Source organism: Sphaeramia orbicularis, chromosome 7 (genome assembly GCF_902148855.1).
Source record: "Sphaeramia orbicularis chromosome 7, fSphaOr1.1, whole genome shotgun sequence".
In the NCBI taxonomy this organism is placed as follows: domain Eukaryota; kingdom Metazoa; phylum Chordata; class Actinopteri; order Kurtiformes; family Apogonidae; genus Sphaeramia; species Sphaeramia orbicularis.
This window is the reverse complement of record NC_043963.1, coordinates 36,853,498-36,868,285: the sequence shown is the minus strand read 5'-3', so window position 1 is coordinate 36,868,285 and position 14,788 is coordinate 36,853,498. Positions and strand designations below refer to the sequence as shown.

Sequence of the window (14,788 nt, the reverse complement as noted above, 5' to 3'; positions counted from 1 at the left end):
AAGGTGAACATCATCAATATAAGGCTGTGTCAGCATTAATAGAACGTGTATGTGATGTTTTTTGTGTTGTGGTTACATTTATTAGGATGGCCCAGGATGAAATGGGTGGTGACAGACACCAAGTACCTGACCAAACCCTCCAAAGACTGGCAGCCTCACATCCCCACAGCCAACACAGACACTGCCTACATAGAGGTATGAAATGTATTCACATATACAGGGTTTTAGCTTATGTCTACTGAACCAGGGAAATAACAAAGATTGACACATTTATGGTATTTTATGTATATATATAGATATAGATATAGATAGATAGATAGATAGATAGATAGATAGATAGATAGATAGATAGATAGATAGATAGATAGATAGATAGATAAAAATCAGCATAAAATGTCAAGTGTTGGTCCCTCCTGTGCCTCCAGAATGTCTTCGATGCACATCCACATTGATTCTTGAAGTCTGTGAACTCTGAAGACTTAAGTCTCAAATATAATCATGTGAATTTTAAAATTAACCCATAAAGACCCAGTGCTGCTTTTGTGGCAATCCCTAAATGATTTTTCTCTCTATTTAACCTTTCTTAAATGATATATGCAACCTGCAATTTACTCTAACACTATCATCTGTATTTTGCATTTTTCATTGTAAATATTGTATTTTCCTACATTTAATTTCCTATATTTAATTTAGATGTTCATGAAAACTTAAGTACATTAAATTTAGAGAAAACTGAAGAAAAAGTGACTTTTTCAGTGAAATATATCAATTACTGAACATAAACCAAGTGTCTCCATCCACTGTCATTTATCAAACTCCATGGGTTTTACTGGTGAATCAATGTTGTCGAAGATGATGGTGTTTCCACGTTCACTACGGAGCCTTTGAACATTCAAATGGGTCATATTTGATGACCATGAAAAGACGACAAACTGCATTTTACACCAATTTTTTTTACATGTATTGATAGAAATAATTCATCAACAGGTATTAAACATTTTAGATCAGTAGATGCTTTTGGGTCTTTATGATCTTTAAATAGTATTTTGAGGAGTTTTTGCTGGTATAGCTCTGGCAATGGTCTCAACAAGTCATACATTGAGCTTGTGAAACCCTGTTTGACTGTGGTTAAGAGCACTATGTAAGATGTCAGTCCAAAATTTCCCATCAGTGTTTAATTAGGTTGGGATATGACTGTGACGGCCACAGTGTATGATTCACACTATTTTCATACTCATGCGAAGGGTGACTCATCAGGCCAGATCCCTTTTTCCACATCTATGTAGACCACTGCTGGAAACTGAACCATCCATTCCTTTTTGTAGTGAAGGTTTCATGCCCTCCAGTCCTCCTATGAGATCCCATTGTGTGAAACTGTCGATACACTGCTCTGATCACATCCTGCAATCACATTTCCAGTCACCTGAGAGAGTTTCACCTCGGTTCTTCCTTAAATGTGACACTAATGCATGAGCAAATGTGTGTTGTCGTTCAGTTTCCAACCCTATTTACTTATGCCTTTCCCATAGATATACATACAGATGTCACTTTAGTCACTGTTCCTGTTGAAACAGCTGAGCAGACTTTGACTGAAGCTCCTCCTGTCTGTGCACTTCTAAAACACCTACTTTTTCTTTTTACTTTGAGGAAAAGTGCATTCTGTTTCATGCAGTATGCATATAATTGGTACTTGCCTCTGTAACATTAGCTGAAGTTAAAAGAGGAAACGTCAATGTGGAACAACTTAGTCTTTGACATACTTGATCTTTTTTCTAAATCGGATAGTACTGTGGGTATTTGAGCACAGGGAAGGTCACTTATGGTACTTCTCCCTTAAATGCGTCCTCTCCACTCCACTCACCTCTTTTTTTTTTTAGTTTTTTCATCAGGCAGAAGTTGTGGATAGTGCCTGATACCCAGTTCTCTTTTAGTAACATCTCCATCAATGTTCTGTATCAGCTGAGAAGGTCACATGAGAATCAGGACTGAACATACCTATCATTTATGATGAAGTTACTATACTGAACTCTACTGTTGCCTATATTTCATTATGCTGCACCATATGTACCTGGTGCAAAATGCGCCGAGGCAAGTTGAGCTGATACCTAAAAACACCATTAGATCTTGTCGTCTTGGTCCAAAATCAGAATAAACTGGACCTACTGAGCTTTGTTATGGATGCCTCTGCTCATTCTGCACACAATCATCTCCATTGATCCTGCTTCACTGCTCATTAATTCTGTATTATCTATGATTTGTCACACATCTTTGTATTTGAAATGTTCTCATTACACATTCTGCTGATGTGTTTGTGTCTCTCACAGTACAAAGCGAGTAAGGAGGGGACAGTGATGGGAGTCGCTGTGTCAAAGATCTCTATGCTGACCCACTGTCAAGCCCTCACCCAGGCCTGTAACTACTGTGAAGGTCAGAACACCGTATGAATGCTTAATGCTTTTGTATTTGTTGTGTATGTAAGAGTGAGACACATAGCACATATTCAAAGTAATGGACCAGGAAATGAAAAATGTAATAATGGTGTTGAATGTCTTCATTTTCTTTCACAGGGGAGACGCTGGTCAATGTGTTGGACTGCAAGAAAGATATGGGCATGTGGCACGGTGTCTTAACGGTGAGGCACAACACATTCAGTTTGTACAACCAGACCAGTCAGACATTTAAGCAGCCCTTTGTCTTATTAACATTATGTGTTTTTTCCCTTACAGAGTGTCATGAACAGAATCCACACCATCACTGTGCCATATGCTGTTATGAAGGCCTGTCCTATGTCCTGGGTGCAAAGAGTCCACATTCACAAAGGTTCAGAATAATTCTGATCTCACTATCAGATTGTATCATTTGTTGTTGTCAATATATTTCTCATGGTGGTTTACTTTTTAATCTAGTCCTTTGTCCAGCCCTTTGCTTTGCTTATTTTATATTAGCTCAGTGTTTGATAGTACTGCTACTGTTTGCCTAGTTTATTATATCTTTACCTACACTGAAATGTTTTGTTTATCTGCTTGTAGCTCGTGTGGCCTTGGTGAAGTGCCGTGACCTCCACTGGGCCATGATGGCCCACAAGGACCAAAAGGACACCAATCTATCCTCCATACGTATGCTGATAGTGGCCGACGGAGCAAATCCATGTGAGTCACAGTTATAACGACCCCCCAGCCATAGTCCATGTATTTTCCCATTCAGGTAATATTTCCATGCTCTGTGTGTGTCCCTTTAGGGTCTGTGTCGTCGTGTGATGCCTTCCTGAATGTGTTCCAGTCTCATGGTCTGAAGCCTGAGGTCATCTGTCCATGTGCCACCTCTCCTGAGGCTCTGACTGTTGCCATCCGCAGGTACAGCATCTTCAAACTCAGCATACTGTGATACAAAAATATTAAAAACTTTTGGTTTTTAACTTTCAGTCTACATTCAGCCACCATTTCTGAACATAGCACACGCCATAATTTAAAAGTACAATTTGAGAGTTTTTCAGTGTTGTTTTTGTATTCCAATTATATGTAGATAACCTCCTATCTGACTAGTTGAAGGCAAAGAAGTGACTATGAAAGACTGGACTAATGTATGTGATTTTTGCACTGTTAGTGAGCCTGGTGACATGCACACTAATACTCTGATCACTATCTGATTTCTGGAGTTAACAGATTATTCAAGGGATCATGTAAACTGTATAATCTGATATGTTTTATCAGATAATGGGAGTAATCTGATTATGAGAAATCAGATTTACACACCTGGATTTCTCTCCAATAATCCGATGTCTTCCTGCATGTATACAGGTTAACATGATTTATTTTGTTCTTTTACATCTGCGCATATGTAAACACAATTAAAATAATAGAAAACAGAAGTTGCATAGTCAAACGTGAGTGGAGGACAGTAACAGGAAGTTTGAGTCTACTGTAACTGTGTATGTACGTAACCTGAAAGAAATCTAATAATGGACTGGAGCGTCTAAACCAGGGTTTTCAATTATCACATTTCCTAAGTGCATGTAACATGTCATATCTGATTATTACACTTTTCTGATTACTCCCAGTTATCGGATTTTGTGGTCATGTAAACGGGCTCAGTGACATGTAGTAGTGTAGAGGATCTCATCATACAACACTATCATAATATGTTGACCTCATCACCAGTGGTTTTACAGTACAGTGATACATTGTATCTGTGATACATCATGATATCTGTGGTAAAATACCCTTGTAAAGATAAAATGTGAATCACATATTTATTCATGGCATCATGGTTGCAGTTTCAGAGTTTTTGATGAGCAAAAAGTGGATAAATTCAGGCTGAACTTTAACATTAGCTGCAACTTCCACATCCATGTGTCGTCTTTTTACAAAGTACTGACTGCATGTGTTAATATTTTACACTAGTGTGTTGTAATGTTCCACAAACAAAGGTGAAACAATATATTCTGTTATTCATATTTAGTTGCACCTCAGTTAAAAAACAGTTTCATGAGGTCAAAGATATTAGAAACTGTCTAACTACTTTAACATTTAGAGAAACTATTTTTTTCAACTTGACTTCTCAATACTACCAAAACCTTTTCCACTTTTTCTGTCTTGTGCAAAATAAATGCTGTTGTTAACAAATGCTGTAAAGGCTCCTGTTTTGAAACTTGTTTTGTTGGTCAGCACACTTGAACAATGTGTCAGCTCTCTGTCGCCTTCCTGTCTGCTCTGTCATTACTTTTCACTTCATCACTTCTCTTTTGTGTGGGCTCTGCAGGCCTGGTGCTCGAGGAGCTCCGTTACCAGCGAGGGCCATCCTGTCCATGGGTGGGCTGAGCCACGGCGTGATCAGAGTGAACACAGAAGACAAAAACTCTGCTCTCACTGTACAGGATGTGGGCCACATCATGCCTGGAGGTTAGACAGGCAGCACTCACATTTACCCTGCATTCCTACTTATGTAGTTTATAAAGGATATTAAACTTAGTCAGCTTCCAAAGATGTATTTTAATATTGTGGTGTGTGTTTCAGCTCTGATGTGCATTGTGAAACCAGACGGACCTCCTCAGCTGTGTAAAACCGATGAAATAGGTGAAATCGTGATCAACTCTCGGGCCGGAGGCACCATGTATTATGGTCTGCCGGGTGTCACTAAGAACACATTTGAGGTGTGTTGAAATATAAAAACATTATTAGAAACCCCTGTATGGCTCCAAATCCGTTTTCATTTCAAATATTTCTAGAATATACAAAATTTAACTCACTGGCTTCTGAACAAATGTTTATGTAGTTTCATTCTATATTGTCCTCCTTCAGAAATCATTATTTAATACATGTTGAAAATGAAAGCATTATTTCACCTTTAGTACAGTATGTGTAGGGGTTGGTTCCAGCCACACGTTTTCCTGTGAAAGACCGAGGTGGCACAGTTACACACTTGGGTTACTCAAGTAGAAGTACAGATATTTGTGCTTCAAACTTGGCACAAAATTGACGTTTTTATGGGCATTTGAAATTTTGCCCATTATAAGTAAATGGGAAAAGAAAAACATTTAAAAATTAATAAAAAATTAGAACTTTGACCTACTTTTCCCAAAATGTAATGACATCCATGCTGAGTGACTGGCAATCTATAAACCCAATTTGGTATGAATTCAACCAATACTTTTGCTGCTACAGACGTGGAATTTCAGTCATTTTAAGTAAATGGGGAAAGAAAAACTTTTTTAAAAAAAATTCATAACAAATTTTAACTTTGACCTACTTTTCCCAAAATATAATCAGATCTATTCTGGGTCCCTGGCAATCTATAAACCCAATTTGATATGAATTCAACCAATAGTTTTGTTGCTAGAGAGTTACCAAAGAAAGAAAGAAGCAAACAAACCAAACCAAAAACAAAACCCCTTGCCTTCCCTTCAGGGGGCAGGGTAACAAAAGAACTTTTATTGCATTAAAAGTGAAAATCCCTGAAATGAAGTCGAAGTGGAAATATACACAGTGGAAATCAACCCAAATTGATGTTGGGAAGACTGGAAAATAATAATAATTAAAAATTAAGGCAGCACATGAATTGAAGTAAATTATAAATGCATGAAAACCATCTTTAGAAAATGGATGATGGGAAGCAACATTTAAAGTGTTCCACTAGATGGAGCTGCAGTTATAGATTTCTTGTCTCATTGAAACTCTAAACCGTATGACAGCATTTACGTCTACTTGGTGGATGATTGTGTTTGTACAAATGAGTGTTCATGATATACAAGTGTGCAGACATAGGTTAGTGTCTTATGACTGATTGATTCAAGTACCATGCTTCATTATGTTTCTACTTTTTACTATGTCTAAAATTATCAATGGAAACATACAAAATGCAAATATAATATATCCATTTTCCAGTTAATATCTGTCTTTTTAATTTTTCTTTTTCTGTTTTACATTTTTTGCAATTTGAAATAAAGAAAAGAAACCAATAGGAACAAAACATTTCAGTACAGTTTAGTAGAATGTATTTGTTTTTTTTGTTTTTTATTTTTACTGATTTTCAGTTTCATAAAACCATATTGTATAGATTAATAACATACTTTTTCCTCATATTTCTGTTGTAATTAATGAATGTTACGCCAAACCTTTAACTGTGTTATCTACTTCACAGGTCCTTCAGCCTGTCTTGTGTGATCTTTTGGTATTTGTTGCTCTACTTGTATACATCTGACGAAAATCCTCAATCTCTCTACTTATTCTAAGGTGATCCCTGTCAACCAAGCTGGAGCACCTATAGGAGAAATTCCCTTCACTCGTACTGGTCTTCTTGGATTTGTAGGACCGGTAGGACATACACACACAATTTTGTTGAAGTTTGACTGAAGTAAATTTAAGACTTTCATTCTTCTCACAGAGGTAACTATGTCATCTCTACAGGGAAGTCTGGTGTTTGTTGTGGGGAAGAATGAAGGGCTGCTGATGGTGAGCGGACGCCGCCACAACGCTGATGACCTGGTAGCCACGGCGCTGGCTGTGGAGCCGGTTAAAACGGTTTACAGGGGACGGTGAGCAACACATGCACATGCATTCTTATAAATTCTTATTCTCATAAATGCACATGCATTCTTATAGTGGATCCAAGTCCATCATACACATGTGTCCATTGTGTTTTTTTTTGTGTGTGTCTCATTAAAGTCACTCCTCTTTTCATTTCCTCAGGATCGCTGTGTTTTCAGTGACAGTGTTTTATGATGAGAGGATTGTGATCGTGGCCGAGCAGAGACCTGATGCCAGTGAGGAGGACAGCTTCCAGTGGATGAGTCGAGTATTACAGGTAGGTCACGCTACGGACGACAACACTTTTCTAATTCTGATGGATGGATGATGGATGAGTCAATTTGTATGAATCTTCTTAGACATATCAGTGTGGTAGCATTAATATCTGATTATGATGTGAATGTTGGAACATCTGTTTTAATAACTAACATAACAACATACCCCCCCCCCGTAGCGTATGTATTCTCTCTCAAATGTGTTTCATCTAATATGTTTCATATTGTTGTTCTTTTTGACTGGACTCAAAGTATTATATAATGTCTCTAATTGTACCATTATCACATTACATGTACTAGTTACTAACTTCTCTCTCTGATCATACTGATGCATCAACCTATAGCCTGTCTTGAATAGAGTTAATATGATTTTAATATTTACATGCGTTAAAATAGTATAAAATGATACACCAGATTTTTATGTCTTATATTAATATGCTATTTTTCTTCTATTTAGTAGGAAATCTTGTGGTAAAATGTGTGAAGCACTCAATTTGGCCTAAATGGGAATATTCTGTTTATTTTGAGATTTGTCTCCAAAATAGGTGGAGCTTCTCATATTCCCACATATGATGAGATGGGTACTGATACTAGTACTCTGCTTAAATGTTATACAGTGCCCATAAATACTGGGGTTAAAACTGTGTTGTTTTATTGGTATAACATAGATTTGTGTGAAGTGATCTGAGATAAAGACATAATTTCCCTACAAAATGTGTAATTATGTGCTATAAATTGTGCAATAATCTTCTGTTCTTTAGTAACAAAGCAATGTTTATTCAATATTTATCAAAATATAAATGCGCTATTTTTTATAGACTTGGGATCATAGATACACCTACTGTTGCATAGATATAAATACTGTTTTCAGAGATTATTCATATTGTTAATATTGTTCATAGATATTCATACTGTCACATACTATTAATACTGTAAATTTGTTTATCTTCATATTTTGTCTATTTTTTTTATTTTTATTCTACTTAGCTCTATTCCTATCGTGCTCTGTAAAATTTTATATTGTATGTTTTTTTATCTTATTTTTAGTTTTGTAATTTCATATTCACTCTATTCTTATTTTCTCTAGTACTGGTGTTTTATTAATATTGTTGCAGTGACTGGAGTAGCACTCCTAATTTCGTTGCACACACATGATGCCTAGTTTACCTGTTTCAATCTTGTAGCTTCATGTTCATGTGTTGTGTGTTTGTTTTTTTTCTCCACAGGCCATCGACAGTATCCACCAGGTCGGCCTTTACTGCCTTGCACTCGTCCCAGCCAACACTCTGCCAAAGACGCCCCTCGGAGGCATCCATATCTGTGAAACCAAGCAGAACTTTTTGGAGGGAAACCTGCACCCCTGCAACATCCTCATGTGCCCACACACCTGTGTTACCAACCTGCCCAAACCACGACAGAAACAGCCAGGTACGACAGACTGCTTTCAGTACCGGTTTTAACAATTATGAAGACAGAGACCAACTCAGAACTCATCTGTCTGTTTAACAGATGAATGAATGCATCACACTGCTGAGTTGATTATTTTAGGGTTTGTTCTGTGTAAATTAGAGATGCAGCTATGATTAATCTATTGGTTATTTTCTTCAGTTCAATTTTATTAAACAATTATTTGAATAGGCAACAAAAGAAAATTAGGAAAACTGTGAAAACGAAATGTCTGAAAATGACAAACATGTCCTTTTTTCCAGAACCAGCTTAAACAACAACCACAAAAACTGTAAAAGTAAAAGGATATGTAAAAAAGATTTATATGGAAATAACAACAGTATGAGAGAATTTATAAAAAAATCTATAGATATGTAGAAAATAAAATTACACCTGCAAACTATGTGCACTGCAGTCGTCAACAAATATGTATTCAACTTACAAACAACTTAAGATGGACCCAACATACAACTTTGTATTGATCATGTGCGTCACAATAGTGTTTGTGTGAAAAACAACACCGTAACCAATGTTTAGCGGCAGCGAAATGATGGAAACGAAGCTTTGATTGAAGAGAATTGTAATGGAACTAGTTTTATAATCATTTCAGCTCTTGTGTAAATAATTTTTTTCTTGGACTCTTTGGTTTGTGCAGTGGACGTCGGTCCGGCTTCTATGCTCGTCGGTAATTTGGTGGCAGGGAAACGGATCGCTCAGGCTACCGGCAGAGAACTGGGCGTGGTGGAGGACCAGGACCTGATCCGAAAGGTACTGTAACACAAAGCCTGACGTGTTTTGACTGACTGGAAAAAAGATTCTTAATGATCACAGTGGTATCTGTCAGTATGTTGTCAGAAAATAGAACGCTGTTAATTTATATGTAAAGCAGTTTAATTATGACTCTGGTGTCAAAGTCAGATATTATTGTTTTCCCCTGTTTGTTACATTGATCCTAAACTGATGTATATACTGGTACTGATCTGTGCTTTTAAGGTGGAGTTGGTGATTCCTTGGTCAAACACACTCCTCACACACTGCTCTATCTGCCATAATCCAATCCCCTGTCCTTTACACACACATGAATTACTCACTCCACCTTTTAATGTGTTTTCCAAGTTAATTGGCTAAACTGTTGCTGACTCTCTGATTCTGTTGTTCTGCCTTGACTTTGCTTGGGTTGGGCTTTAGCTCTGTATGTGGCCCACCATGATGGTAAGGTTCTAATCTGGTCCCAGCCGCCTTTGCTTCTCCTGCTTCTGTCAGTCAGATGTGCTTTCGCAGCCGTGATTTCCTGACGGTCACCAGCAGCAGCAGCAGCAGCAGCTTGGCGTGACGCACACAGATAACTGTCTCCTCGGCAGCAGGGGTCCACACACTTTATCTAATGTGATGCATAAAAAATGAAGAAGGAAAGACACTGTCCATTTAGTGTCTTCTCAGAACAGATGCTCTGTCATCACATCTTAAAATGTGAGTTGGCCAGCAGCCTGTTTCTGTAACTTGGCCAAACCAAAAGCTCAGCAATAAATTTGATACAATTAATTTGCTGAGTGAAAGATCCATTTATGTTTTAGTCACTGGACGCTCTTTTTGCAAACGGGTGGTTTTGGGTGATTTTTGAACAATTGAAATACAATGCATTTTTCTTATTCAGGGTCAAAAACGGCTACACAACACCATCTTCAACAACACACTTTGTTTTGAATGATAGTGTTCAGTCTCGGGGAATTGAGAAAAACAGTTTTTTCTTTTTTTCTTGTGGTTTTGTTTTTGAAAATAGAAAATTAAAATTAGCTTCTCCCTTTTTGACCTTGGAAAAGAAATGCATTGTATTTCAATATTGATTTTTTTGTTTTTAGATGAATAAGCAGACAATCAAAGGATTTTTTTTCCCCCTTTTCATCAGGTTTTGCTCAAACAAAGTGACGTAGAGCACCAGATTAAAGATTAAAGTCCCTTCGTGTGCACCTCTGCTTGCTGTTTTCACTGTGATGCTCCCACGTGTAGCATGGCTTGAGTGGTCAGGGCAGCATGGTGTGATGACCTGTCTGACTGAGCGAGTGGGTGTCACTGTGGGTGACGCCAGCTGGTGATTTAATGATGACCAGCAGCGACATGACACTGCTGAAGACCCCGTGTCTGTTTGTCCAGAGAGTATTACACTGTCACCTTTATTGGATCTTCTATGTAGTTTTTCTTTTTTTTTATGTGTTGCCCACTGTTTCCTGTGTCTGTCTTTAAAGAACTTGTTGACTTCTTATCCTGTCCAGTGCACTGATGACTCACCTTATCGATATGGAAGAGAATAACTGAAATCAGGATCATTTTTTATTTTCTACTCTATAGATTAGAATGCAACAGCCCCATTTATAATCTGAAAATCTGCAGCCCATCCAAACCTTTTAGTCACAACATTGTCAATAGATGCTAAGTTTAGTAAGATACAGTGTTTCCCTACTTATTAGTTTATTTGTTGAATTTGGTTCTACATTAAAGATCAGCTGGCAGTGTATATTTAAGATCATATATAATAACCATTAACCACAAAAGACTGAAAACTGATTAAATGGACAATATTACTCGACATTGTATTAAGTTAGCTAATTTTGACTTAACATGTAATTCAAAGAAATAAATACATAAATTAATAAATTGATCAGTCACTTAACATTGGACTATAAGCTTCTACTGGAGGGAAAACATCTGATCTTCATTAAATGTCGATGCTGATCTGAAATCAGAATCTCTCCTGTGCATCAGGATTTAGCTAAAAACCAAGTATATTTCTCCTTGTATCAAAATCATCATTGACCAGTGTTATTTGCTTTCACTGAACATCAAAATGATTAGTAATTAATCCATGAATATAGAATGGAACATCAAACAAACAAAAAAATACAAGTGAACATAGTTGTAATTTTAGTTTTGCACCATTATTTTCCCTCAGTAGTCAGAAAATCCACTACAAAAGCTTAATATTAAATATTAAAATTCTGCCGATACAGACCCTATGGGTGCTGATAGATCGACCAAACCGTCCTGATAGCTACAGGATTAAGAGTTGGTTAAATACAGAATATAAATGCCTATTTTCACTCATATTGCTTTGTTTTATTAATTAATGCCTTTTTATGCTATGCAGCACATTTTACATTAGTTTCAAAATTAATGACAAATTTGATAATTAAGAATAATTAATTGAAATCATCCCTGGTCCACCGGTGGTACTTTCACGGCCCATCAAAGGGCCACGAGCCACACTTTGGGAAACGTTCAATGGTTGAACAACCTAGTAAGCTGTTCCTTTGAACTAATTTTATTTCAGTAAACATGTTGGAGCAGGGGCCACATTCAGTCCAATTTAATCTCAAGTGGGTCAGACCAGAAAAATAATAGCCCATAAATAATGAAATCTCAACCTGGAAAAAAAAAAAAATTTCTCAAGAAAAATAAGTGCAATTTTAACAATATGACGCCTCAACTTATCATTTATACATGTGCATTATTGATTGGATCTACAAAGGCACAAAACATGTAGAAACAAACAGAACATGGTAAAAATTGCACTTGATTGTCTGTAGACATTGCATGTTGTTCAGATTTGTTCAGTTTATTCACATTTTATTGTTAAATGCTTGTTAAAGTAAACATTTTCATAAGTTGATGTTATTTTTTGCACTAAAAGACAAATTTGCAGTTGTCATTATTTAGAGGCATAATGGAATATTATTTTTTTCACATTAAACCAAGAAGAAAATTTGGAGTCATTATTTATAGGTTATAATGCTGTTATTACCCCACCCCATGAAGGGGAGGCAAGGGGTATTGTTTTTGGTTTGGTTTGTTTGTTTGTTAACATCCTAGCAGCAAAACTACTGGTTGAATTCATACCAAATTGGGTTTTTAGATTGCCAGTGACCCAGCATATATCTCATTACATTTTGGGAAAAGTAGCGAGGGGCGGGGTTTGTTGTGCCTGGCACCACTTGTTTTACTTGAGATCATATTGGTCTGAATATGGAACTTGAACTAGAACGAGTTCAACACAATTAACTGTTAATGTCGTTAGTGTAATTTTTGCACTTTGCAAATTCATCCCGCGGGCCGGGTGGAACCTTTGGCGGGCCTGTTAAGTCCCACAGGCCACATGTTTGACACCCCTGTGTTAGAGGACCTGGTGACCCTCTGTTGGGCTTTAACTGCAGCTCCCGTTTGCCTGGTAGCAGGTGCAGGTGCTCCCTGCAGGACTCTGCACTTGACAGACTGGTCTCTGGACACTCGTCTGTTCCTGTTGTGTGTCTGTGTGAGAGGTCAAATGAGTCAGAGTTCCTTTAATGTTTTCTGTTCAGGTTTCAGTCTTTGAAATACACTGTTTTCTATGTGGACAGTGAGAAGTTTGTTTCTTTCTTGGTGTTGGATGGTTGACATTGGAGGTGTGAATATACTGACTTTTGAGGCCAGCTTTGTGTCGATGTATCTACTGTATCAGCTGATTATTTTTAAGTGGATCATTATGTCTTTGTGTAAATTTTCTTTCTTGATCCTTGTTTGATGTTTATGTGGTCATTACTTTCTGTACATTTCCAGCACCAGTTTCTGTCTGAAGCCCTGCAGTGGAGAGCTCAAACCGACCCGGACCATGTTCTATATGTGCTTCTCAATGCCAAGGTGGAGTATACACAAAAAAACAAAAAACAAAACACACATTCACCCAGTTCCATCACAGGAGGAGACATCATAGACTTGCATTTATTTCCCTGAGACTTCTCTTAACCTTAACCAACCTAAAATGTAATCCTTCACAACATTTTGATCCCCATAAAGTTGGTGTGTTTTGGACTTTATAGAAAAACAGGCCCCCATATATGGTTACTCTGTGTTTCGTCAGCATTTTGAAGCTTTTTGAGGTTTTGCATAAAGGAAAGTTATTACATTTGTGGGATTATTAAAAGCTGCAAATTTTTTATTATGTTTGCGGTTTATTACGTTGGTGGGGAGTTATTATGTTTGTGGGGTTAACAATGCCATCCCACTCGGTAGTACAACTCAGTGATGTGTCATTGTGTATTTTATATGCTGAAATGACAAATAAATTTCAATCTGAATCTGAGTCATGTCTTTAGAATAAGTAATAAACCTCAGAGAAGCATGATAAACTGTGTCAACCATTTGAAGACATTCTGATGATGCATTCATATAAAATAGATCTCAATAATCTAACACAGATAAAAAAGTGGCAGTGACGAGGCGTTTTTTTTTTTTTAACATCAAAAGAAAAATGCAACTTATTTTGACACTAAAAGCCCAATTTAAGTTTTAACTTCTTTACAAAGTTTTCTACGTGGAGTTTGACCATATCCTGTACATATAAATATATATCCATTCCACTGAATATCAGCGCTACAGGTTGATATAGTTGACAGGTTTACGTTCGCCTGTTGTCAGATGATCCATTTTGTTGGGTCTGTGCTTGAATGTACCTCCTCTGTTTGTCCTCTAGGGGGTGGCAGTGTGCACAGCCACGTGTGCTCAGTTGCACAAGAGAGCAGAGAAAATCACAGCCACTCTGATGGAGAGAGGAGGCCTCAATACAGGAGACAACGTGGTGCTGCTTTATCCCCCAGGTACACAGACACGGATGCACACCCCTTCCATTTCCCAATAAAAATAATAATATTAATTTTGTGCCATTTTTATACACAATATCCAACTACACTGCTCATTCAAAGACTCACAAATTGTCTTTCTACTATTAAGACTTGGTTAACTGAAAGGTGCCTCCAATAGATCTCAGACAAGACAGAAACTGGGATTATTGCTGTAGGTGGTAACATTCCTTTCATTTGACAAAAACCTGTTGCTGTTTGATCAGAAACTTACATCATCATTCATTAATATATGTCTCTAGACTGTGACTCCAGATAAATGGTTTGGATCTGATATGTTCACCTGAGGAACGTATCCATATGTAAACTGAAAAAGATGGGTTCAAAGTAACTGGATTAGTAATGAAAACTCATGCTTTCATTTGATCACATATAGATG

At 37.2% G+C, this 14,788-nt stretch overlaps 1 protein-coding gene across 2 annotated transcripts in view; it reads left to right on the top strand.

Moving 5' to 3' along the window:
* The window catches only part of dip2ba (disco-interacting protein 2 homolog Ba), a 73,076-nt gene that overhangs the window by 43,841 nt on the left and 14,447 nt on the right, over positions 1-14,788 (top strand). For both annotated transcript variants that reach the window (XM_030138176.1, XM_030138178.1), the window contains 15 exons: positions 86-195; positions 2,325-2,427; positions 2,568-2,632; positions 2,727-2,820; positions 3,030-3,149; positions 3,239-3,353; positions 4,759-4,898; positions 5,013-5,149; positions 6,729-6,809; positions 6,903-7,030; positions 7,185-7,299; positions 8,524-8,725; positions 9,399-9,511; positions 13,331-13,411; positions 14,244-14,367. In XM_030138176.1, coding sequence (XP_029994036.1) covers positions 86-195; positions 2,325-2,427; positions 2,568-2,632; positions 2,727-2,820; positions 3,030-3,149; positions 3,239-3,353; positions 4,759-4,898; positions 5,013-5,149; positions 6,729-6,809; positions 6,903-7,030; positions 7,185-7,299; positions 8,524-8,725; positions 9,399-9,511; positions 13,331-13,411; positions 14,244-14,367 — 1,728 coding nt within the window. The remainder of the gene's footprint in view (positions 1-85; positions 196-2,324; positions 2,428-2,567; positions 2,633-2,726; positions 2,821-3,029; positions 3,150-3,238; positions 3,354-4,758; positions 4,899-5,012; positions 5,150-6,728; positions 6,810-6,902; positions 7,031-7,184; positions 7,300-8,523; positions 8,726-9,398; positions 9,512-13,330; positions 13,412-14,243; positions 14,368-14,788) is intronic.